We start from the raw sequence: 24,755 nt of genomic DNA on the forward strand, positions 1-24,755 counted from the left end.
ACGGATTATGATGGTCTACTAGTGATGCGTTAAAAAAAAAAAAAAGCCTTTCAGTGCAAAACAGAAAATCCTTTATTAGAAAAAAAATAGAAAGGTAAAACAAAAGACACAATAACCTATAGGTACGTTCATTTTTGCTTGTAAGTAAAAACAAGTGTGAGATGAATGCAAGATCAGTGAAAGTTTTCAGGCTTGGCTGCTTTTTAACAGATGAGTGATTTGTCTTGGGCTTTATTTTGATCATCTTGACTGATTGTTGATCTATTAAGGGATAAACACGAGGACAGGACCCGAGGACTTTGAGAGTTAGACAATGAAAGCAGGGGGAGATCAGCGCTGACATTCCATTAGGATAAATAGAAAAGAAATGATGGAAATGAAGAATATGGGAAATAGATGAAAAGAGAAAAGTTGAGTTGGTGATGAAAGCTTGTTCGAGTCAACGCAGAGATAAAAACAAAAGCTCTGATTTTTTCAAGTTTTTACGAAGGCCATAAAAGCAAAGTTTAGGACAAAGTTAAAAGAAAAAGTTGCATGGAAAAAGGAAAAACCAGGAGAGGATAAAGGTAGACGGTCTAAGTGCACCGCTGTGAAGTAGTCTGTGTGTGTAGTCTGTGTGTGTAGTCTGTGTGTGTAGTCTGTGTGTGTAGTCTGTGTGTGTAGTCTGTGTGTGTAGTCTGTGTGTGTCTTATGCTTAAAGTCTGTGTTATTCAAGTGTTTGTACACTTAAACACATACAAACTAATACATTCAAATGTAGTGTTTTCAATGTTGTGACTGATGTTTGAATCATAGTGGGATTTTACAGCAGCCTTAACAGATTCAAGTACAGTATGATTCCTGCATTCATACCAGGAAATCACATCACTCAATTAAACACCAAACAACTAATAAGTGAATTATTGTTATAATCATATTTTTCGTAATCATGTTCTTACTTGTGTGTGTGTGGTGTGTGTGTGTGTGTGTGTGTGTGTGTGTGTGTGCGTGCGTGCAGGATCCCTGAGGGCCAGGAGCACACCTGACAGGAACAGGAGAATGGTCCCAAATATGTTCACGGACTCACAATCAGCAGGTACGCTCAGCACTTTTCCTTCTAGATCAGGGGTGTCAACCTCATTTTAGTTCAGGGGCCAAATTCAGAGCAGTTTGCTCTCAAGTGCAGGGAAATGAGTAATTTCAACATTGTGCCATAGTTTGCACTTGTATGTATATGTAAAATAAACAATATATATATATATTAAAAAAAATTGACAATATCCAAGCAATAAGTGCATATCAGTCCCAACAGGATCTTCACTTTAAATTTTCTAAATTTAGTAACCAATTTCTATTTAATTAAGGGTAATATAATTTATTAATTTCAGGAAAATTGAAGGATTATGTAAGAAACTGTGAACCCTGCAAATATTGTTGGATTTTATTTACACAATGATTCACGTTTTCTCATTGTCATTTTTACTTTCTCCTGCGGGCCAAACTGGATGCTCCAAAGGGCCGGATTTGGTCCCCGGGCCATGAGTTGGACACATATCAAGCTTCTAGTTCACATATTTTAGTTCTGTATTAGGGGTAGGATGATTTACTGAGTTCACCATACAATAAAGTAGATAATAATGGGCTCACGATACACTATTTTTGGAAAGGAAAAAAGACCCCAAAATTGCAGTCGGAAAAAATACCCATGTTTTAATTTGACTTTAACTCCGGAATTACTTACATACTTACTCTGGTTAAGACCTTTTTAACGCAACAGGACTATAAAAAGATAAAAACAAATGAAAAGTAGGACGATATATTGATATGTTGTATCTTGCACAGGTATGGTGGTGGATTATCGTTCAGAGAAATGGTCACAGGTTTGAATCCAAGGTTGTTAAGCAAGGTTTTTACCTGTAACTGCTCGTGTTCTATGTCGCTTTGGATAAAAACGAAAATGTAGAATTGTAGAAAAGTCACCACAAGTAGAGGTTCGATCAGGCCCAAAAAATCCAGCCTGACCCGACTCGGGCCCGTGAGCATAAAGCCCGACCCATTAACTTAAATTGTAGGCCTGAGCCCGAAGCAAACCTGACGTAAATTATAATTTTATTGAACGTATTGATGCCGGTAGATTAGTAATGCTGTGCCTTGCGCTGCTTAGGGGGAAGGGGTGCGTACATACGCACCACAGCTCTGCCAAAAGGAACAGAACTTTTTCCCACTTACGCCCTTTCCCAGGCTTCCCAGCCAATCAACACTCAGAACACATGTAAACAAAGACACACATTGCTGCACGTAACCATGATGCCTTCTCGGTCATGGGAAATCTCAGCATCAGTTAACAATAATTACACACACGTGGAACATAACCAGAACATAGAACCCAGTCCGTTACAGTATGCAGACCTGAGACCAGACTGGGCGGCCCGTGCGTGGAGCGAAGACCTGAATGAACCACTCAATCATATTTGTTCCCTGCGCTCCAGCAGCAAGTGAAGAATGAGCAAAATCAGCAAATAATATTCAGTGAATGTGAACACTGAACAACAAAAGGCAACACAACGCCGTCCATATCCCGTCTCACTACTAGCAGTGGTCACTTTAGAAATGATACCACAACAATATAGAAGTGTTTCTGTGTTTTTTGCCTCAGCCCGACACAGCCCAAATTTCGGGCCGAAAATCTAACCTCTAACCCAGGGATCTGCAACCTTTACTCTCAAAGGAGCCATTTTGCCTCATCTCACCTGGATTAAAGTCCTCCTGGAGCCGGAAAAAAAACCTTCTCAATGAAGACAATACAGTGAATGAAATTCTATACAGTTAAAATGACATAGAATACTGTTTGATTTCATGATTTGATTTATATTGATCATGTAAATGGCAACTTAAAAACAGATTAAAATAAAATGAAATAAATTAACATCAAGAAATAACAACTAAACAGTATCCTGCATCTTCAAATTCATACACATCTCAGTTTACATGAACACAATGTTAATGTATTTAAAGGGCTACAAAAAGTAACTTGAAGTTTGATAACACATGATCATGTGATCAACACATGCTAATTTCTCATTTCTTGCCACACATAAAACATGCATATTTAACCTGCACATTGGTGGTTAAATGACTCTGTCCCCACACAATTAAAATCTCTATTTTCTTCCAGAATAGTGTTTTTGTTGGTTTAGTTTTTTACCAGGGATTTAAAACTTAAGGTTAGCCACAGGTGCAGGAAAGTTGATGGTCTGTAGATGTTGCAGGAAGTGAAGTAGGAAGGTGCTGAGTCATTGCACAATGTGATTTATTTTTAGGTTAACAAATTGTTATATCTTGATTTTATTTGTCATTAATCAATAATAGCCTCTGTAGGAAAATAACAACTCTTTATTTCAATAGGTTTTTTTTAAAGCTATAGGGAGCCATTGCAAAAGAGTCAAAGAGCCACATGAGGCTCCAGAGCCGCAGGTTGCAGACCCCTGCTCTAACCAGAAAGAGGTATTCTAGAACAAGCTGAAATTGTTGAACATAGGGATGTATCAATTTTTGAAAGTGATCCAGAATCAGTATATTGATCTGCATCATCCCCAAAATTTAATCACTTGCCCCTTATCTCATTTCGGATATTTCCTGAAATCTATTATTATCTGAATCTATTTTTGAGTTGTTTGACTGTTTACAGGCAAGTACTGTGAATAAAATCAAATAAAATTACCGCTTTTGTAGCTGCTTTGTACCACCGATCTATCGTGAATTTTTTCTGTTTTTCCTTGTTTATTATTTTGCTTCATCTAAAGGTATAAATTGCTCCTGACTTTATAACAATGAGGACATTTTCCTAACAGTGAGACAAGAACCATGCGTTGCCAGTGTGATCAGTCATGGTTAGAAGTAGTGTGCGCTTTGTTCAAGAACGATCGTAAACTAAATGAGTGCAGCCGCTGGCAGCAGGAGAGTTAGGGGATCAGCCAGACAGAAAAGCAGCCAGAGAAGCTTTAGTCTGTGAGAGAGAGCTGGATAGAGACCTTAACACAAATCCTCCACAGAGACCATCACAACTCCTGTTCAAACTATCTTTTAACTAGCCAATAATTCCCCTCTATCAAATGAAATAACTCTGTTTATACTCTAAGTGCAGATTTTATTTTGTAATAGCTCCAAATAACCAAACTTACGACATGAAAACTAGGGATGCACCGAAGATTTGGTAACCAAATATATTCGGCCGAATATTGCAAAAAAAAGCAACATTCGGCCTTCGGTTTAGTGAGTTAAAATCTAGGCCGAATAGTAGCGTGTGACGCAACGACGCAATCAAGCAACGTGCAGTGATTTTTAATCAGAAAAGTGTGTGTGAGCGTTGCTGCAGCAGCTCCTCTTTTCCACACACACAAACACAGCCAGACTCTCTCCTTTCCGCTCTCCGTCATCCGTCATCGCATAAAAGTCCGTTGTTAGCGCTGTGAGCCACGAATCCGTAAACATCCCCATTGTTTTCTCCTCAGTTCACAAGCGATGTCGGGTCTCGCTGCATAGGCTAGTGTAGCATTAGCACAGAGTGCTAACAGCTGATGTGTGTAAACAATGGCCGTGGCTTCAAGCAGTGACTCCCAATACGATCGGCAGCAGAAAAAGCAGTGCAGTTTGGGCGTCCAGTAGTGCAGTTTGCATTTACATATATGGCAATAAAGTATATAAGTTTTAGCTGTTAGGTAGTTGGAGAGGGAGGAGCTCACATTCTAGGAATCCAACTCGCTCATTTAAAGCTGACTTTTTACGAAATGTGGAATAACAAGGGAGGGAGGAAACAGAACTTGTTTGACTTTGTCCCTCTGAATGAGGCTAAAGGGATGTATATCACTGTTGCAAAACCATTATATTTTTAATCATACCTCCCCTTTAATGCACTTTAGTTTTTTTTTTGGAATGCATGTTTTGTTTTATTTGAAGGCCTAATATAAATGAAAAACTTTGCTGTGCTGTTTTTGAAAAGCAAAGGCTACTAGAATATTTAAAAAATGTCAGAATATTCAATAATTATATATTTACTTTATTTTAAAAAAAAAAACATGTCTAAAAATGTATTCTGGGCTATTTAGGCACTAAAAACGTAATAACTGCATTCGGTATTCGGCCAAGCGTTTATATTTCATTTGGCTTCGGCAACAAATTTTCATTTCGGTGCATCCCTAATGAAGACCATCTCGTTACATTGTAACCGTGCTTCCAGACAACAGCAAAAATCCAAAATTTGCCAATAACTCACACATAGACCTTAGAGCCTAGATATATCTTTCAATGTGTTGTGATAAAAAAAATCAATTTTCTCAGAAATAATGCAAAAGCTTTTCATATTATATCAGCAGAGCCTGGCTGAGAACAGTTCCATCATATCATAATAATATAGAAATAGATGCTGGCTACACTGCAGACATGGCAAACAAATGCTAATAGTGATCTCAGCTCACTTTTAATGATGCCCATCTGTCAGTTGAACTAAACACAGAGTCAGCACAGAACTGAGAGGCTCCAGAGTATTAGCATTTTAATAGCTACACCCTGAGGTAATTCTCCTACAATACTACAGCTAATATCTTAAACTTTCAACCTAAAACTTTATTAACTCGTAAAAAAAGGGTTTTAATATTATCCCTGTTGAGATGTTTGAGGTGCTCAAATCCTGCACTTGCAAAATTCAGATTGAACTATTCAGCCCAGTCTCACAGAGTTTATGAAACTGTCACAAAAATGACTTTATGTAATTTTGTAAGTTTTTTTTTCCTCTTTTTTTTGTGTCGCATGAGACAAATTTCTTTGAAGCTGTTTGGAAAGAATTGCAAACTGATCCACGTCAATTGGAATCTAACCCTAACCCAATATAATAACAATAAGACATAATTTCCAATCTAAAGTTTGAAAGTCGAAAAGGATGTAGAAAGTTGAAAATGCACGAAAGTTATGCAGAAGCTGTGTAAAAACAGAATCATTCCTTTTTGTGACAGTGTCACGTTTCTCTGCGAGATTGTGTTGAAATATTAACTTCCCACAATAAATATCACAAAACACATCTATAATTACAAATATAACTACAATATGTGTTTACCGTAGCTTTAAATCAATGGATTATGAAATTCAGGAGTGAAAGTGAAGTTTCATCAGGTTCTAAAAGTGGTCACACTCCATCGCTTTACAAGCCACGCCCCCAAGACGTGGTAACTATTGTGTGAGCCGTGGAACATTATTCACTGAGATCATTTCTGGGAGTCACAAAAGAATGCACAAAGAACCCTATTGCCACCTGCTGACATAGAGTCTGTGATTTAGTGGATGCTAAAGCATTGTGCAGCGTAATCAGAGGTGTAAAGAGTACTGATATATCCGACTCAAGTAGAAGTTACTTGATTTGAATTGTACTCAAGTAGTAGTACAAGTACGTAATGCAGTACATAAAATACTCAAGTACAAGTAAAAAGTAGCTCAATTAAATAGTAGACAAAATAAAAGTTAAGAGTTACTTTCACACCCCACATTTTATTTTGTTAATAAATCTTGCCACGATTCCCTTGCATAGAGTAAACATCTCATGTATAAACCTAATAAGGAAGAGACCAAATCAATGCACAATTGGAAATTAATTTATTTTCCACAAATGCATCTATATAAAATAAAAGGTTTGTCAAAATGTACAATTCGTTTTTAAATAAAATAACACCAATAAATTCAATTCAAAATGAATAATTTCTCAGGTTCTAAGTATAGTTAAATGTATGAACTCTAAAAATGTGAAAATAACCAACATTCAATGCATTACGTTTAATCTGATTGGTCAAATATGATGTGATGCATTTGATTGCTGTCTGGTCATTTCATTTTTTTGTAGTTTCATAATGTTCGTTGATCATTTAAAAAAAAAACAAAACAACTAATTTACTCAGTAACGGTTGGGTGTAGAAATATACAAATTACTTTATTTCTTTAAAAACATACCTAAAACAACTAAAATTACTGAATTACAAATGTACTAAAAACAATTTACGTGAATAACGTGAAATCTGTTACTTTGACCTCTGAGTGTAATCATGTCAAACATGAACTCTTAACATACAGTATGTTTATATATGATGCTACAGTCCTTTGGCTTTAGTCGTTAACTCTATACATGTTTTCCGAGTGCAGAATTACCAGCATTTAAGACTTATTTTTAATGTTGTGCATTAAAAGACAATATCTCTATTAGTGCATTGAGAAATAATAATAGTGTGCGTTTTTAATTTCCTTTATTTTGCCTGAGGCCCAAGTTACAGACTAGTCAACACAGTGTAGCTATAATGCATCTAATCAGGTAAGTTAGGGAGTTGGAAAGAAACCTACACTTGCAGATCTCTCTGGGGTGCATAAAGACCTTCTTAAATGGCAGTTACAGACCTTCGCTAAAGTTTTAATGCATCCCTGCTGTTTCCTACTTATTTTTACTTGGTTGTGAACCATGCCTCGACTCCATGTAAGGGCACATCCAGAGCCTGTGCGTTCTCTCACTGTTTCTGCACTCTGAGCTGCATGTATTGTTTGCTTTCTTTCTCTCACATAATATGTTTTCACTCTAACCATCTGTTCTCTTCATTTGCATGTATCTCCTCTCTCCATGTACATCCATCCAGGCGTGACTGAGTGGACGTCTTGGTTTAACATCGACCATCCTGGCGGGAATGGAGACTACGAGCGTCTGGAAGCCATTCGTTTCTATTACAGAGAGAGAGTTTGTGCACGGCCTACGGCCATGGAGGCTCGGACCACAGACTGGGTGGAAGCGTCAGACACCGGGGAAGTAGTTCACTCCAGTCTGGAGAAGGGCTTCTGGTGCATCAACAAGGAACAGCCATACGGCCGCATCTGTTCAAACTATCACGTCCGTTTTCAGTGTCCCCCAGGTAGTGCTAATGTCATCAGTTCAGGGTTGGACAAGCTGTCAATTTATGGATCTGAGCATCTTTTCACAGTTCGCACACATGCATGCAGGGTCAGACGAATCCACAGAGACATTCACATAATACAAAAAAAAATATCTGCAAATCCACCAACTTAAGCATTTTCACTTCTTTCTCCACTAATTTTCTCCTGATATAATTTGTTTCTGTTGTTAGTTGGATGTACTTCTGAGTCCCAATCATCTCACATTCTGTTCTTTCTCTTTAGTGCAGAGTTATTGGTCAAACTGGAGTGAATGGGGTCCCTGTTCCACCACGGTTTGTGACGATGTGGGCGTGAAGGTCCGACAGAGGAAGTGCATGAGTGCTCAGCCAATGCCACTTCTCCTGGTGCCAGCATGTCAGGGACACCATTCTGAAAGACAAGAATGCTCCACCCCTCCATGCACAGGTGATGTCTACATCCATTAGCCCTCATTAATACCAGGGCTACGTCCAAATAGTCCCTCCTATCTTCTTTCCTATCCAATTTTCCTTAATCCCGTGAATGACATCACAGGGTTAAAAAAAAGGAGTTAGGGAAAGACCATCATGTCGTTTTGACAGTCGGACGCACTTCCACTAGCTGACGTAATAATCTGACAGCGACACTCGCATAACATTCATAGTTCGGATATGGATTGTTTAAAGTTGTTCAAGCCATATTATTGCATTGGTAACTTACATGATATGCATCCCTTTTCAGTCATCATGAGTTTCTGTGAACGCTTGAATGAACGTGTCCCTTTAAATGTTGTCGCCACAAGTGTATGTGGGGCAGCATTATCTGGTCTCCTTTGGTATAATATGCATCAGCGTTTCTTAGACTATAGAAGGTTATAAAGGAAGCATTGAGCCGCCTTTCCTCAGCTTTTAGAAAATTCATATTATGGCCGCCACTTAAACACTTTTGAGGGTCTCGGAAACGTGGGCAGGAAAGGAGATGGGTTTGGGTTTCAGAGCTACCCATAGCCTACCATGACAGAGGAGAACCCAGCAGAAAACATTGTAAAATTGATTTGATTTACCTCCAAAAAAAATGTGTTTCATTTTTATATAAAAAATAACTATTTCCCCGCCTTGATGAATTATTTTCTCCTCAAAACACCTCAAAACATTGAAAAATGGAAAACTGCATTGCTGAAAGCTTGCTAAGCATTAAAGTATCTTGAATGTTGAGAAATTATGCAGTTGTGTCTATGGACTTCAGGTGCAACAGCACAAGGAACACATCAAATCTGCAACCACATTTGGATGATCTTCATTTCCCTTTCCTGTGCGTGGGATCAGAATGTAGAGTGCTCTCCCGACTGACCTCAGTTTGGATCAGCATTTCATCCATTAAATCCACAGAAAAACAATGTCCTAAGGGGGCATTAAAGTTGCATTGTCCCCTTTGTAAGACAATGTTTTGCTGTTACTGCAGTTCATTTTTATTCTAACAATAGGCAAGACAGGATTATTGTTGTTTTTCTAACATCTTTTGTGTGGATGTACATTTTACCGTGGTTTATTGCTGAGCTTTATAGTTTCAAATGAGCTCATACTGATGCTGAAAAAATACATAAAGATAAATGACAGGTCAAATTTAAACCTCTTACAGATCATGAAGTGGGGATAGAATGGTAAACTCTGAACAGCTATTGTCAATGTTACGGATGGTATCGTGGGAACGTGTCTTTATAACTGCAGGAAATGTGTCAATGCCCAAAGGTCTGAACTACTGTAGACATGCTAATATTCTTGAAATATATATATATATATATATATATATATATATATATATATATATATATATATATATATATATATATATAATATTATTATATATCCAATTGAGTTGAAAAAGTATGTCCAAACTGCGATTTTTGGGGTTTTTCTTTCTTTCCCATTATAGCCCATTATTGTCTATCGTCCCACCCTTAGTTATAAACAATTTACAGGAATCAATCCTTTTCATGCTAGGCATTGTATTGACATTCGCTTCTTATGTTCTTGAATGTCATGTTAACCATGATTTAAGGAACCATGTTGGACATCTTCTAAAAGCCATTGCATTGGTAACTTACATGATATACATAACATAGCCAATAACTGGCCATTATTCTGTCAGACACTACAGCAAATATTCAAAACCAACACAAAACTGATACATAGTCGAGATATGAAAACATTGAGTAGACCCTGACACAAGTGAAGCCAAATGAACAATACATTCAATCACTCATTCATTCATTTTCAGACCCCCTTCTTCCTGTTCAGGGTCACGGGGAAATGTACAATACATTATATTTTAATTACCTAATAAACACTTAATAGAATCCCTGAATTTGTATAAAAGTTTAGATGCTTAAAAATATTAATGGATGTGGTTTTCTACCAACGTCAATTAAAGGAATTATCCCTCAAGATAAAGCCTAAAAAATGTCTTAAAAAATATAGATATTAAATCTATACATCTTACATATCATGAGTGTTTAATCATTAATGGCATTAATGATTGCTTTTGGGTCTTGAATAGTGAGCTGCTTCCAGCCTTCCCTCCTCAGTGCTGCTACCACTCTCCCACATCACTTGTTTTTCAGCTGGAAACTAGTAAATATGGACCCTTGAAACCCCTTTTCTGCCTATTTGTGCAGCCGTATGCTACACAGTAGGGGTGTGCCATCTAAGGGACCACACCATTCGATTTGATTACAATTCAGTGTGCTACGATTTGATTAATCCACGATTATCATGAATCGTTATCAATTCGTCAAGCGTCGAATAGCGATTAATCTAATAATCTATGTATTGGCACACTTATACTACACAGTGGAGACCCATATTTCCAAAAGAACTCAATCTTACAAGATAAGACCATCAAATAAGCTCAGAAGATTTGTCTGCAGTGCTCCTGAACTGTTTTAGACGTTGACACCATGGAAAAGTCTATCGCTATTAGTATTTTTGTGCGTACACCTTCATTCCTGATATCATGTTTAAATGACACGTTGAGAACATGATGCTAAATAACTGTTTGTACTTACATTTTGCTTGTTTTCCTGTACAAACAGCCGAGTGGAGCCAATGGGGCCGGTGGAACAGTTGTTCAGTGACCTGTGGAGGAGGTCGCAGGATAAGAAGAAGAACCTGTGAGAGGAGCTCAGAGACAGTGCAGTGTAAGGGACGTCCTGCTGAAATACAGAAGTGTGGGAAGACTCCATGCCCAGGTATCCATTATTTACAGTAAAAGTAAAGCCCTGTGTCACTACTAGCACATAGTCACATCTCTCTTTCTCTTCGTTTTCCACAACAGTCAGATGCCCTAACGTGTGCAGAGAAGGCCGTCCCAGTGAGGACTGCAGCCACTGTGTTTGTGGGGGCCATGTTTTGCATGGAGATGTTCACAGTGTGACCGGCGTCCCAGTATCGGGAGCCTTTGTTGCTCTGGCCAACGTTCCCAAGATCATACGTGCTCGTACCGACGTTAACGGCCAGTTTCAGCTTCCGGGAATCTGTTCCTCCAGCCCGACTTCAATCATTATTCGTAAGGAAAGGTTCGTTCCAGCCACGGCCTCATCGTTCAGCAACACAACGGGATTGTCCTGGGTACAAACTATCCTCAGATCAGCAGGTGAGAACATTTAGAACAGTAGTAATTCAACTTTTTGAGCCCAGGGCCCAGATTTTACGTACAAAACAGCCTGAAGCCAAATAAAATCTGATTTATGTTACTGAGTTCACCTTTCGATTTATATAATCTACAACAACATCAAATCCACTTGAAGTTTAACAGGCAAACACATGTCTAACAGAATAAATGAGGCAATGTGATTCTCACAAGGACATTTATCTATCATCACAAAGTGCGTAAAGATGCACATACAGCAAAAATACTAAATAAATAGTAAAAAAAAAATAGTAAATTTAAAATTAAGGTGTTACCAAAAGACTGAGAGTCGACTGTCAGACCGATTAACAAAAATAAATAAATTGAAGAAAATATATGAATATGTAAAAATTTTTTTGATTCATTCATCTTCCTGTTTGGGATCACGAGGGTCTGCTGGAGCCCATTTATTATTTTTTAATAGTCAATTATATTTTTTCAATAAAATATACATATACAAGAGCACTGGTTTAGAGGTACTGTAACTATATTACCTCTCGGATCATCTCCAAAATCAAACTGGTTCTTCCTTTTGACATAGTCTATCAGCTCACCAAGTCATTTTTAGTAAATCCGTACAGAGCTTTGTGAGATATCCTGCTAAACAAACATCCACAGACCAACAGAAAAACACTGGTGAAAACAGTACCTCCTTGGTGGAGGTGATAAAAAAAGAGTGAAAATGGTAAATGGACTTGATTTATATAGTGCTTTATAACCACTGAGGTAGTTCCAAAGCGCTTCACAATATCAGCTCATTCACCTATTCACACTCACATTCACACAGCAATGGGACACAGCTGCCATGCAAGGCGCTAGTCAACCAATGATAGCAACTTTGGGTTCAGTGCCTTGCCCAAAGACACTTTGACACATAAACAAGTATAGCCCTGGGATCAAACCCCCAACCTCTCCATCAGAATATATGAAAATATAGTGTAATGACCTTGAAATTCATTTTAGCAGCTTTCTTTGAGCATTGGCAGGACTGAGAACCAGCAGCTTTATTCACAGCAGCGTCTCATATTCTCTCAGCAGCCCAAACTTTAGTGGGTTTAAAGTAGTAAAGTAGGGCTTACGATGCTTTGTCTGAAACAGGTCGATTCCTCAGATAGACAGGTTTTAAGTACCACAAACTTGAGCTTCACAGACCAAGGTTAACAGACTTGTGGGCTTACAGACAAATGAACCGGATCGCTATGTAGCTCCACGCCACGTTAGCGGCTTTAATTCACATTTAGCAGTGCCAGTCAATGACACGCAGTGGGTAACAGTTTACTTGAAGTTTTATACATAAGGCTGATATTACGCTGTCATTATCTGTTATTAGAATGAATAAGGTGTCATGACGGTTGTAAGCTGTCATTTGCTAAAATATGACACCTTTGGAGCAATGTTTTTTTGGGTTTGGTGGGATCTAGTGGGATTAGGTAGGATTAGGGGTTAGAGGTTAGGTAGGGATAGGGGTAGGGTTTAGGTTTGGGGTTAGGGTTAGGGTAACAAAGGACAGCTTTCATGACACTTTATTTATGCTAAAGACAGATAATGCCAGCCTTATGCAGTGTTGTGCTAGTTACTGAAAAAAAGTAACTAGTTTCTGTTACTAGTTACTTCATTCACAAAGTAACTCAGCTACTATTTTGATTACTTACACCAAAAAGTAATGCATTACTGGAAAAAGTAACTTTTGAGTTACTTAGAATTAAAGATTGTATTATTTATTTTGGGTCATTTGTGTCCATACAGCTTCATATTAGTGCTGTAATAATATAATAATCCACTGTTGATCAACTGCTATAAAACAACCATAAATGATGTGCATATAAAGCACAAAACAGCTGCTCCAAAATTAAAACAGTACTTTTTTCAGCCTTAGCACAGTAATGTAAAGTAAGCTGTGCATATTCCAGGTGCACATTCTGCTGTTGAAAATGCTTTTGAAAATAAATGTGGAAAAACTAATTCACAGCATTTTTCTCAGCTACACAATGCTAAACATATCAGGCTAATGAACTGCTGTTAGCAGTGACTCAGCAGCAGCGACAGGCTACATATTTACAACATACCGTGCAATAGTTTGGCTGATCTGTCCCTGGATAACAGTCACAGTTCATTAAAATCCAGCCGCAGCATTAGCTTAGCTTCACTGATGCATCTTTTGGAGACAAAAATAATGCGCATATTTCCACTCTGAGAAGCTCGTCCTGTTCTTGCATTGACTCGCCATGATTGGCGCACGTGATGTAAACAGAAACATGCTGACGATACTTCTTCTTCTACTGTTTTACAATATTTGGCACGGCATCCCGCAAAAATATGTAGCGCCACTGTAAGCAGGAAGTACGCTGCAGCTAGCAAAGTAACGGACAAACGCACCATATTGTAACGGTAACGGCGTTATTTCTTTAGAAAAATATTGCGTTACAGTACTAGTTACTGTCAAAAGTGATATTGGGGCGGTAACGCATTACAAGTAACAAGTTACAAGTAACAAGTTACAAGTAACGCGTTACCGTCCAACACTGGCCTTTACCGCCCAACACTGGCCTTATGTATAAAACTTCAAGTTAAGTGTTAACCGTTTCTTTGTACTTTTTTCTTTTAGAACTCCACTGGCTTCCCTCCAATGAAGTAGCTTACTGGGAGTAAACATGACATACGTTAACGCCCACTCTTAATTCATTGAATAGCATCTGGGCTCTGCCTCATTATCTTTGTTCACAAAGCTGTACCTGATGAAGTTGGGTTTATGTTTTGTATGATTGTGTTTTTGGGGATCTGTGTTTTATTGATTTGCTTTATTGAATAGAATATAATAGAATAGAATAATGTTTATTGCCATATGCACATGGCAAAAAAGAACAGGTACAACGGAATTCTTGTGCATGTCCCAGATTGATTGATTGATTCCTAGATTTGGCTCAGTTGATGTTCACAGCACACCTTTAGAATCGCCCCAAAGTTAGTTACAGCGGTGCTTGTTTTTGATATGCAGTATTTGAATTCAAATCGTACTATGTCCATATAAATTTCCGTCAGCTCTCGATCAGAGGGGTGAATTTAATTGAAACACTCATAGAATGTCAAATGTTTTAAACAAAATCAAATTCCCTTGCCAGATCTGCTTTAGACTTTGTTTGAAAGAGGGAATCACGAGCTCAAAACGTGCACTTTAGAGAGGACTTTTAAAAATTATTATCTGAGACTATTTGCTTGGAAAATCCTTCGTGAAATTCAAATTTTCCATCGCACAGATTGAGAAAATGATCCAACCAATGTCAGTGTTCATCATAACTTGTGAAAAATTTACTTTGCATTCACCGACAATCCACTTTAATCACTTAGCATTTCCCAAAAATTAAAACCTAAAGCGGCTGCCGACTATTGCGTGAGGTTTCTGAGTACTTTTTTGGCTCCGGGAAAGAAAAATAATAACACTTTTACAATGTTTTTGAAAGCATGACAATCCCTACAATCATTTTCCTTAGCTCCGAGACTACTGTGGCAATAAATTGCAGTGTTTTCAGGGTTTTTTGGGTTTCTTAACAACCTTGCTATACTCTATGGCGCTATTCATAACTACCAGAGGGAAACAGATTTTTTGCTTTTTGCTTTTCATAGAAAAGCCATACATTGTGAAACACCCAGAGGACAAATCACGGTATGAAGGAGGAAGAGTAATGTTATGCTGCAAAGCTACGGGATCTCCAACACCAGACAAATACTACTGGTAAGACAAACACATTATCATTCATCATTATACCATGAAGATAAAACAAAAACATGTACTTCATCTTTAAAAGTTTAATGTGTTTTACGACGTAAGGTTTGAAAATTATAACCGTTTTTTAAGGATTAGACTCAATCCAGAAATGTTCATACTTATCCACCTTAATCCAAGCCTCTCTAGACCCTTATTTATCTTGTGAACGCCACTTTTACTTTGATAACCACATGGCTACAACGTTAGCTTCCTCTCTGCTAATAAATGCTGCATTAAACAATAGAAGCACTCCAAAAGGAGACATACATTTATGCTTTTTGCTGATGACATAATTGATAAAACATTATTGACAGATACACATTTTTCAAGAGTAACAGTTCAAGATTATAAAATGTAAAGTTATTCAAATCTGCAGAAATGTCCCAAGTATAAGGTAAAGAAAATCACAGCGCAGTCTATACAGTATATGCAGTGTTTACAGTTTTCATCGCCTACATTTCAGACTATTTTTTTCTAGCACAAAAACCAAGAAAAGGGAAACTCGAATACAACTTTGTGACAGACATGCAAAAATCTTTCAAAGGATTTGGAGCAATAGAAGGAATAAATCATGTATGATTTGGGGTATATTAACGGACAAAGTAACTTTATTTCCTAAAACAAAGTGAAACTCTATGGTTCGGAGTCAGGCAGTCGAGTAAATAAATTACAGAAATATGTTTTATGATGCACCAAATAGGTTGCATCTGTAAAAAGAACCAATTGTTTTTTGCTTGATAGATGTTCATGTTATTCCCTGAAATTGACATTGTCTTGTTTGAAGATTTAAAGTGTAACATGCTGTTTCTATTGAGTATGCTATTGTGATTTTATATTTTTTATTAGATTTGCAAAATATTGTATTTAGTTTTTGTTGAAGGCCTATTAAATTATAAATAAAATAAAATACTAAAATGTGCAATTATCTGAAATAAACTGTTACCTTTCTCTTTATGTACATTTTGTATATAAATTCTACAATTATTCATAAAGGTACCACAATGGGACTCTGCTGGATCGAAAGTTATTTAAGTATGAAGAAGACCTCATCCTGCGTGATCTAAAGCCAGAGCAGGCAGGAGAGTATTACTGCAAAACCAGCAGCCCTGTTGGAAACATCAAGTCCTCTTCAGCTTTCTTGACAGTAGTTGGTATGTATCACACGATTATCACTTTTGTTAAACTAGCAGCAAACTGTAAATACTATGTATCAGTCCTAAGGCGAAATTGTTCATAGTGATGATTGTGAGCAGATTCAAATTCAGGATAACAGCTTTCAGCAGCCTTTTAATAATAGTGTAAAAATCAACGTCTATCAATTTTGTTATATTCTTTAATGAAAAAGCTATGAGTTAATTTAAAAACCGCCTCAACCGACTGATAAACGAGACTCTTTTTTTTTTTTTTTTCCATCAAGAGGTATTGACAACAGTGTTCATTATAAGTTTGTCTTTTTTGGAAAATCATTAACAAACGATTTTCATGTGAAGCCCAACATTGTCAACAAATATGATTATTATTATTATAATTCATGGTAAATGCTACTTTATCTGTTTACGTGTATTGTTGCTTCTATGACAGCAAACCATATTGTGCAGGATGACAAAAAAAAGCCCCATTTGATTTGAATGTTTTACATTTTTTTAAATTCAATTGTCTAAAAGCAATAATAAGTTTCGTCATTGATCACATAAGCATGGCAGGTAATAACATGGCCATGTGTCTTACTAAGGATATGAAGCATAAATAAAGCGAATGGGCTACAAGCTCCACAACTATAATATGCACAGTAATTATCCTGCCAATATTAGGTGGTACAAAAAACAAATTGTTTTTTGTATTTTTAACCTTTTGCTTTTAGTTGAAGGCTCACAAAATACATGTTCACAAAAATGTTATGTCCATTTGCTTTATGTGCCTTAAATCTACCAGAAGCCACGCCTCTACTTTTGTGTACGCGCATCGCGAAACATAACAACAATGTTTAACACACCAACACACATGTAGTATTGTTTTTCACTAATAAAACACTTATGATAGTTTGATTAAAACATGTTTATTACCTGTCCATGAGAAATGTCGCCAAATCAGGGTCCGTTCGAAATCTTTTTAAAAGCAGCAAGTCCCTCCACCTTTGAAAAGCAGCTCAGAGATAAACTCTGTTGCGTTCACAAAGACCTTTATCCGCAAGCTTTGTACCTGGACTTTTCTTTTGTTTTTTAGTAGAAGCTTTGGAGTTTCTGAGCGCTCCTCCATGAAGCTATGCTGCTCAGTGATACCTGTTTGCTGTTGTGACGTGCGGCCTTGTTTCCGTGCGCAGTTTTTGCTACAGGAAGTCAAAGCCCATGGGCTGGGCTTTGTATAGGTGTATATAGGACAAAGGCGGGACTTATTTACATTGATGTATATGAATGATGTTTATTCTAGTGTATCTCAAAGTCAATAACTTGCACGTGTACGCAACTACTACAGTGATTTATATAAACAACATCCTAATGTAATTTGGTATGTAATTCACAGCGAAAGGAACACCTGCATGCAATTCTACCCCTGAGACCCACCTCGTCAGACTACCAATGGACTGTGTTCAACCTGGGACCAACTCCATGTACTACAACGCTGGTCGCTGCCCTCACAACAAATGTGCTGGTTCGTTAGACTTTGATTTGCGCTGCAGAGATGGAGCTGGATTCTGCTGTGGAGTTGAAAGTATGGAGAGTAAAATAATAGACTGTGGGAAATACAGTCTTCCCATTAAAGCTGTGACACAATGCGGCTGTCAGAAGTGTGTACAGCCCACAGTATTGGTTCGTGGCAGAGTAATCACAGCAGACAACGATGAGCCTCTGCGTTTTGGGCACATCTACATTGGCAAAGACAGAGTGGGTACCACCGGATACCAAGGAGGCTTTACATTGCAAATAGATCCTGACACACAGAGATTAGTGGTAAATTTTGTTGACCCTACTGAGAAGTTTCTTGACACTCCAAAGGTTTTCATTCTGGACAAGAAAGGTGGATCCATCTACCATGATGTGAAAGTGATGAGAAAGAAAGAAGCAATTGATATCAATGCAGGGGAGTCTAATACCATTGACCTCGGAGAAATTAAAGGAGAGGACCCCATTGGGCAGTTGGTCATTCCTCCTAATTCCTTCCATAAGGACAATGGAGAAATCTACAAAGGGACTGTGAAGGCAAGTGTTACATTTATTGACCCAAGAAATATCACCACAGCAGCTGCAACCCCTGGTGACCTCAACTTTGTGGATGCGGAGGGTGACATGTTACCTTTGAGGACATATGGCATGTTCTCTGTGGACTTTCGAGATGAGACCAATAAGGAGATACTTGGAGCTGGAGATGTCCAGGTCCTCCTCGATACACAGCATGTCAAAATGCAAGAACACATTCCCAAAATGAAACTATGGTCGTTAAACCCAGACACGGGAGTCTGGGAGGAAGAAGGGGACTTCTCATACAGGAAAACAACTTCGGGTGGGCATGGACGCAGCAAACGTGAGGAGCGGACATTCCTAATAGGCAACATGGAGATACGAGAACGTCGTCTCTTCAATTTGGATGTGCCTGAAAACAGACGCTGCTATGTTAAAGTTCGTGCCTACATGAGTGATAAGTTCATATCTACTGAGCAGCTGGAGGGTGTGGTGATAAGCTTGATTAATTTAGAGCCCAAACCTGGATATTCTGCTAACCCAAGAGCATGGGGTCGCTTTGACAGTGTTATAACTGGTCACAATGGAGCCTGTCTACCAGCTTTCTGTGATGCCCAAAGACCTGATGCTTACACAGCATATGTAACAGCAATGATGGGTGGGGAGGAGCTGGAGGCAGCTCCTTCTTCCCCAAAAATGAATCCAAATATCATTGGAGTCTCTCAGCCATATCTTTTCAAGATAAACTATCAACGCTCAGATCATGACGATCCAGCTTTGAAGAAAACTGCCTTTAAAATCAACTTGCCCAAGCCCAGTCAAAACAATCTTGATGAGACAAATGGACCAATATATCCATATCAGAATTTAATAGGATGTGAAAACGCCCCATTGGATGCAAATCATTTCAGATTTTTCAGAGTAGAAAAGGACAAGTATGAATACAATGTAGTTCCCTTTGAAGAAAATGATTTGACAACTTGGACAGGAGATTACCTCTCTTGGTGGCCTAACCCTCAGGAGTTCAGAGCATGCTTCATCAAGGTCAAGATTCATGGTCAGAAAGAAGTAATGGTCAGGTCAAGGAATTTTGGAGGAACACATTATGAGACAAAAGGCAAACTCTATGGGATCAGAGACATTCGCAGCACCCGGGACATGCGAGAAGCGAACACATCAGCAGCATGTGTTGAGTTCAAATGCAGCGGCATGTTGTTTGATCAGGCTGCTGTAGATAGATCGCTTATATCAATCCTTCCCCAGGGAAACTGTCGAAAGATCAACACCAACAGCCTCCTCCAAGAGTATCTGATTAAACATCCACCAGTGGCTCAAAACAATGAGTCCCATGCATTTAACATGCTTGCTCCCGTCGACCCTTTGGGACACAACTATGGCATCTACACAGTGACCGACCAAAACCCCAAAGTTGCTAAAGAGATTGCAATCGGGCGCTGCTTTGATGGCACCTCAGATGGGTTCTCTAGAGAAATGAAGACCGATTCTGGTGTGGCTTTGACATTTAGTTGTCCTGAGAGGAAAATTAACAGGGAAAGCCTCTTCCAGCGTCTGCAGACTAACCCAGGCCAGACTTTGTCCCAAATGGCAAGAGACATGAGGGAGTTTCAGGGTCTGCAGGTGCAAAGATCATCCACCCAGGTGGTGGCTTATCCTTCAGAGCAGCAGGGCAGGACCCAGAGTCGCAGAGTGACCACTTCAACAAGGAGAAGAGTGCCCATGCGCACACAGCAACGCCAATAGATACAGAGCAGTACGTTAAGGTACAAACAAGATTGTTTGCATTGAAGTGTTACGAGCAACAGTATCTGAATACTTTATTTGGTTTTTATTTCTGTTTGTAGGTCCTATCTTAGAGCTGATCAGATGGCACCGAAAGGAAAAGGGTTGACTACAAATGTCGAAAAGACACAGCAATTCTGCAAACTCATTACGTATGATTGAGGATATTATTTAGTGCCATACTTGAAGGGTTTGACTTATTTAAAAATCCATGCCTGAAAATCAAATTTTATCCATACACAATGCAGTGACTGGCTTTTAATTTAAATATTGAATACATAGTTTTAACACATTTTCTTCACAGTGTTAAGAGTATTTAACTGGCTTGTTTTAAATGCTAAAAGCCATGCCTTTAAAACAGTCCACCCTAAACACTTCATCATTTTGCTTGGCTTTCCCCTCAACTATGCTTTTCTTCAAGATCAAAAGAAGAAAAAAAAAAACCACAGGGTCCTTATTGGCTTCAGTAGACACTGAGCCCATTTTCTACAAACTACCAAACTTTTCCCATGAAGGAGAAAATGACGTTAAAGAGGCAGAAGGTGAAGCATTCCACCTAAAGAACAGAAGATGTTTTCAGTCAAGCTTCCCAATATTTTTCATTAGCTTGCCATGCTGCCAGCAGGGACTCAGCCAGACGCTTCCCATCCCCACAGCTATGTAAAATGTGCACAACTGAAGTTGTCCCGATGACCATTCTGGGTCTCATTGGCACCACACAGTCTAGTCTGACATCTGATTGTGAATTATAGTGGAATTTTTAATCAATCAATATCACAATGTCGAAAAGCACAACTTTGATCAAAACAATGTTGCCTTCTGTATTTTCATTTTTAAAAATGAAACTCATTTAAGGGAAAATGCCGTTCTAAGAACTTTGTTTTTATTGTTGGGTAATATGTTGGTGAATTTGTGTATCTTAAAGTGCAATAACTACAATTAAACTTGAGAATAAAGTTTCATATTTAAACTGTTATAAACTGGTGCTGGTGACACATACAACATGGGTCATCACTATGGTCCTTTTTGTATATTTCACAGCTAAGAAGTTATTTGTACGATTAGTTGATTCCTTGAGTTTCATCATTCTCTTCCTTTTTGTCGTTACGACTTTGCTATTGAATAGGTCTTGTTTGAACTGAAAAGCTTTATCAGAGATTTCTATTTCTTTTATGAAGCACATCACAATTCATTATCACGGTCTCTCTGTCAGTAGACTATGGGTTAGATTCCATCAAATTCACATTCACACCTGTCCATAGTTAATTGTTCAGGCTGTTTTCCACCTTCTGCCCAGAGAGAACAGGGATCCGCTCCACTGGTCCCTGATTATATAAATATAACCTACATAGCAGTAACATTACTATAGTAGACTAATAACCTCCCCCAAGGAGGTCATATTTTCACCAACGTTTATTTATTTGTTTAATTGTTTGTCTGTTAGCAGAATTACGTCAAAAGTAATTTAACCAATTTTGACAAAATTTTAACCAAAGACAAACCTTATGCCATGGAAGATTCCATTACATTTTGGATAGGATCTCCCTTAAAGCTGTAAATATGAATATGAAAACATGAAAACATGTTCGACCCAACACTGACCGAGCCCCACAGAATACGGCCCGAACTCGTCTGAACCTGAATGAAGCCAAATTTTTCCAAGACTGAACCCTTTACAGCCCAACACTATTCATTGCTGTACAATACTATTCATTGTTCATCCGTTTTGTGCATCTTTCTAACCTGTCGGTTTGGGCCCAGATCTTCAGCTCTAACCTGGATCAATATGCTGATTCTGGGTCAGTTTGGTGAAACTTCAATAATGCATATCTTAATTTGTAATTGACATCTTTATGAAATTTGACTCACTCAGGTTGGTTCCTCAATCCATCTTCCAAGTTTAATCTGGATTGGATCCAGATTGCACATTTCATCATAAATTTAAAAAAAAAAAGAGAAAAAAATGAATACCCATACATTTGGACCAACTGTATAGCTATTATTGAGGATAGACATTTCTTACAAGCCTTTAAATTGTAAATGATCATGGTACCAATCCATGATCAGGATCAGAGCAGATAACTGCAAATACTGTATCTGACAAATAATTTTTCGGATGTTTGCAGAGGTTTACGCCCTTTGGGTACTTGTTTATAATAAATCAGCCTTTACGATTACAAAAATGAGCAAATCAGGTTTGAAGGCACGTCACAATGAGCTCAAACCCGCTTTATTTGAACCACAGGCTCTGCTTTACTAAAACTCCTGGAGCTCAATAAATGCAAAGCCAAAGCAGAATAGCCTCTAGAAACAGGAGAGACTGACACAACTACTGCTAATTAAAATATATAAATTGGACAGGGACTTGTAAAACACCCTGAAGTTTACAAAAGGCAAAAAAAATAATTAGGAAACCCAGTTAAAACTCAAGGAATTAAAAACATAGCTGGCCTTACAGAATGCAGTAAATATAAACATAAAAAAGAGACATGTCTTTTCTCAAGAATCCAAACTGCAACAAAAAAGTACATGCTTTCAAGAGTCCATTAGAAAGTATATAAAATATGAAGTACATATTGTAACCCATTGATTGCAGTTGACCCTCTTTTGCTCTACATTATATACTTATAGCAGTGAATTGAACAATTTTAAAGAAAAAAAAAAAAGGAAAATTAAGAGCGACAGCTTGTGATACCTTCACCATGAGGACTGACCTCTCGAATAACAGGCCTACTGGCCGGGGGTTTTCATATCTCCAGATGAAAACAAACATCTGCCATGCAGCAGCATAAATTACCTCCACCCTGAAAGACAGACAGTTATTGAATACAGATGTAAGGAGATAGAAGTCCTATAACAATGGAATGGTCTGTGATGTGAGCTGAGGAGGGCCAACACATGTAGAGCAAATGAAACAAAATGTTAGACCAAAGACATCAGTAGATACTGGAGTAAGATTATCTAGTGATGGATCTGTGGGGGACAGTTTAGTGAAAGGAAAGAAAGTAGAAAAAATATGAGTGATCTTTGGCCTAACAGTCAATCAATTATAAATTGTCGAGCTTTCAAAGTGGTTGCACATGGAAAAATGCCACTTTTCTTGACAGGAGAATTGGTGTATTCATGAAAAGTGGCATTCAGGGTAGTTGAAGGACAAGGCAAGAACAACAGCCTGAGTAAACCATTGCATGGGAAAGAAAACTAGGCTCTACAAACAGTCTTTGGTGAACTTCAAAGGAAACTGAAATGCCTCTTTGATGCTTGGTTTCACTGTTTTTTGCAAAAGCCTCATTAAATTCACAGGAGTTTTGACTAAATTAAGTTTGAAATAATAATAATAATAATAAAAAAGAATGTCTTCCTTGACCCTGAGTCCTTAAAAGTAGTTGCACATTTTCTGAGTATTTACTTTTCCTCAAACAGAACATTTGGTTTGTCTGCTGAACAGAAGCATAACAGTCTAAAAAAGTATCACTTAATCATGTGTTTTTTTTTTTTGTTCTTACTGTATATCAGACTATAGCATCCTAAAGTCATTCAAATGCGGGTGCAGCATCACGACAGACAGATATTTCAGCTCTTGCATGCAAACAAGGGCAATGATTTTAATGTTGAACTAATTTCTCGTTGACTAAAGCTTGAGTAGTTGCACCTGAAAGCTTGAGTGTTTAAAACTGGTAATAGTGGTCACACTTTTCTGTCAGCATTGTTTGAACTGAAGCATGTATGTAATTTATGTAAAGATTATAACCCAAAATACTTTGTCTGAGAATGTGTATGTGCTACAATTTGACATTCATAACAAGTTTCACAATACAGATGGGCGATAATATCGGCCCACTGATTAAGATGAACATCATTTTCCATAAAAGGAAATATCAGTTGACATCAAGGTCAGGTTTTCTGCAAATATATATATATATATATATATATATATATATATATATATATATATATATATATATATATATATATATATATATATATATATATATTAATATGGAATTTTTTTTCCTTCAAAAAACACCAAATTAACCCATCACCAGCCCTCCCTAAGACAGGGTATGAAAAACTTTACTAAGGGAAAATAATTTAAAAAAAATTGAGTGCAGGGTTCTTTTCCTCCAAACACTAATATTGAACAACCAATATGTGCTGTTGTTTGAGATAAATTCAAGATAAATTTGACACTTTTTTGTAACTGAAGATACATTTTTCAAGTTAAACTTACTTTAAAAGTAAGTTTAACTTGATAATTCCATTGATACAATCTAAATCTAAAATTAGGCACGTGTATGCGTATATTAGTATCGGTATATGGAAATGAAGTGTTGGACAAGATCGGATATAAACAATAAAAAAGCAAATCTCAATTATCACTAGATCAGTCTTGTTATGTTGCACACCATACAAAT

The 24,755-nt window shown here is 37.7% G+C and overlaps 1 protein-coding gene across 1 annotated transcript in view; it reads left to right on the forward strand.

Annotated features, from left to right (window-relative positions):
- Window positions 1-23,123, forward strand: part of cilp2 (cartilage intermediate layer protein 2) — a 29,316-nt gene extending 6,193 nt beyond the window's left edge. The window contains exons 2-10 of the mRNA XM_028444350.1: window positions 998-1,075; window positions 7,644-7,913; window positions 8,179-8,361; window positions 11,006-11,161; window positions 11,248-11,565; window positions 15,223-15,331; window positions 16,358-16,515; window positions 17,885-20,321; window positions 20,403-23,123. Of these exons, the coding sequence (XP_028300151.1) occupies window positions 998-1,075; window positions 7,644-7,913; window positions 8,179-8,361; window positions 11,006-11,161; window positions 11,248-11,565; window positions 15,223-15,331; window positions 16,358-16,515; window positions 17,885-20,301 (3,689 nt within the window). The 3' untranslated portion in view covers window positions 20,302-20,321; window positions 20,403-23,123. The remainder of the gene's footprint in view (window positions 1-997; window positions 1,076-7,643; window positions 7,914-8,178; window positions 8,362-11,005; window positions 11,162-11,247; window positions 11,566-15,222; window positions 15,332-16,357; window positions 16,516-17,884; window positions 20,322-20,402) is intronic.
- Window positions 23,124-24,755: the final 1,632 nt, after the last annotated feature.

The sequence above is a fragment of the Gouania willdenowi genome, chromosome 4, assembly GCF_900634775.1.
Source record: "Gouania willdenowi chromosome 4, fGouWil2.1, whole genome shotgun sequence".
Lineage (NCBI taxonomy): Eukaryota > Metazoa > Chordata > Actinopteri > Blenniiformes > Gobiesocidae > Gouania > Gouania willdenowi.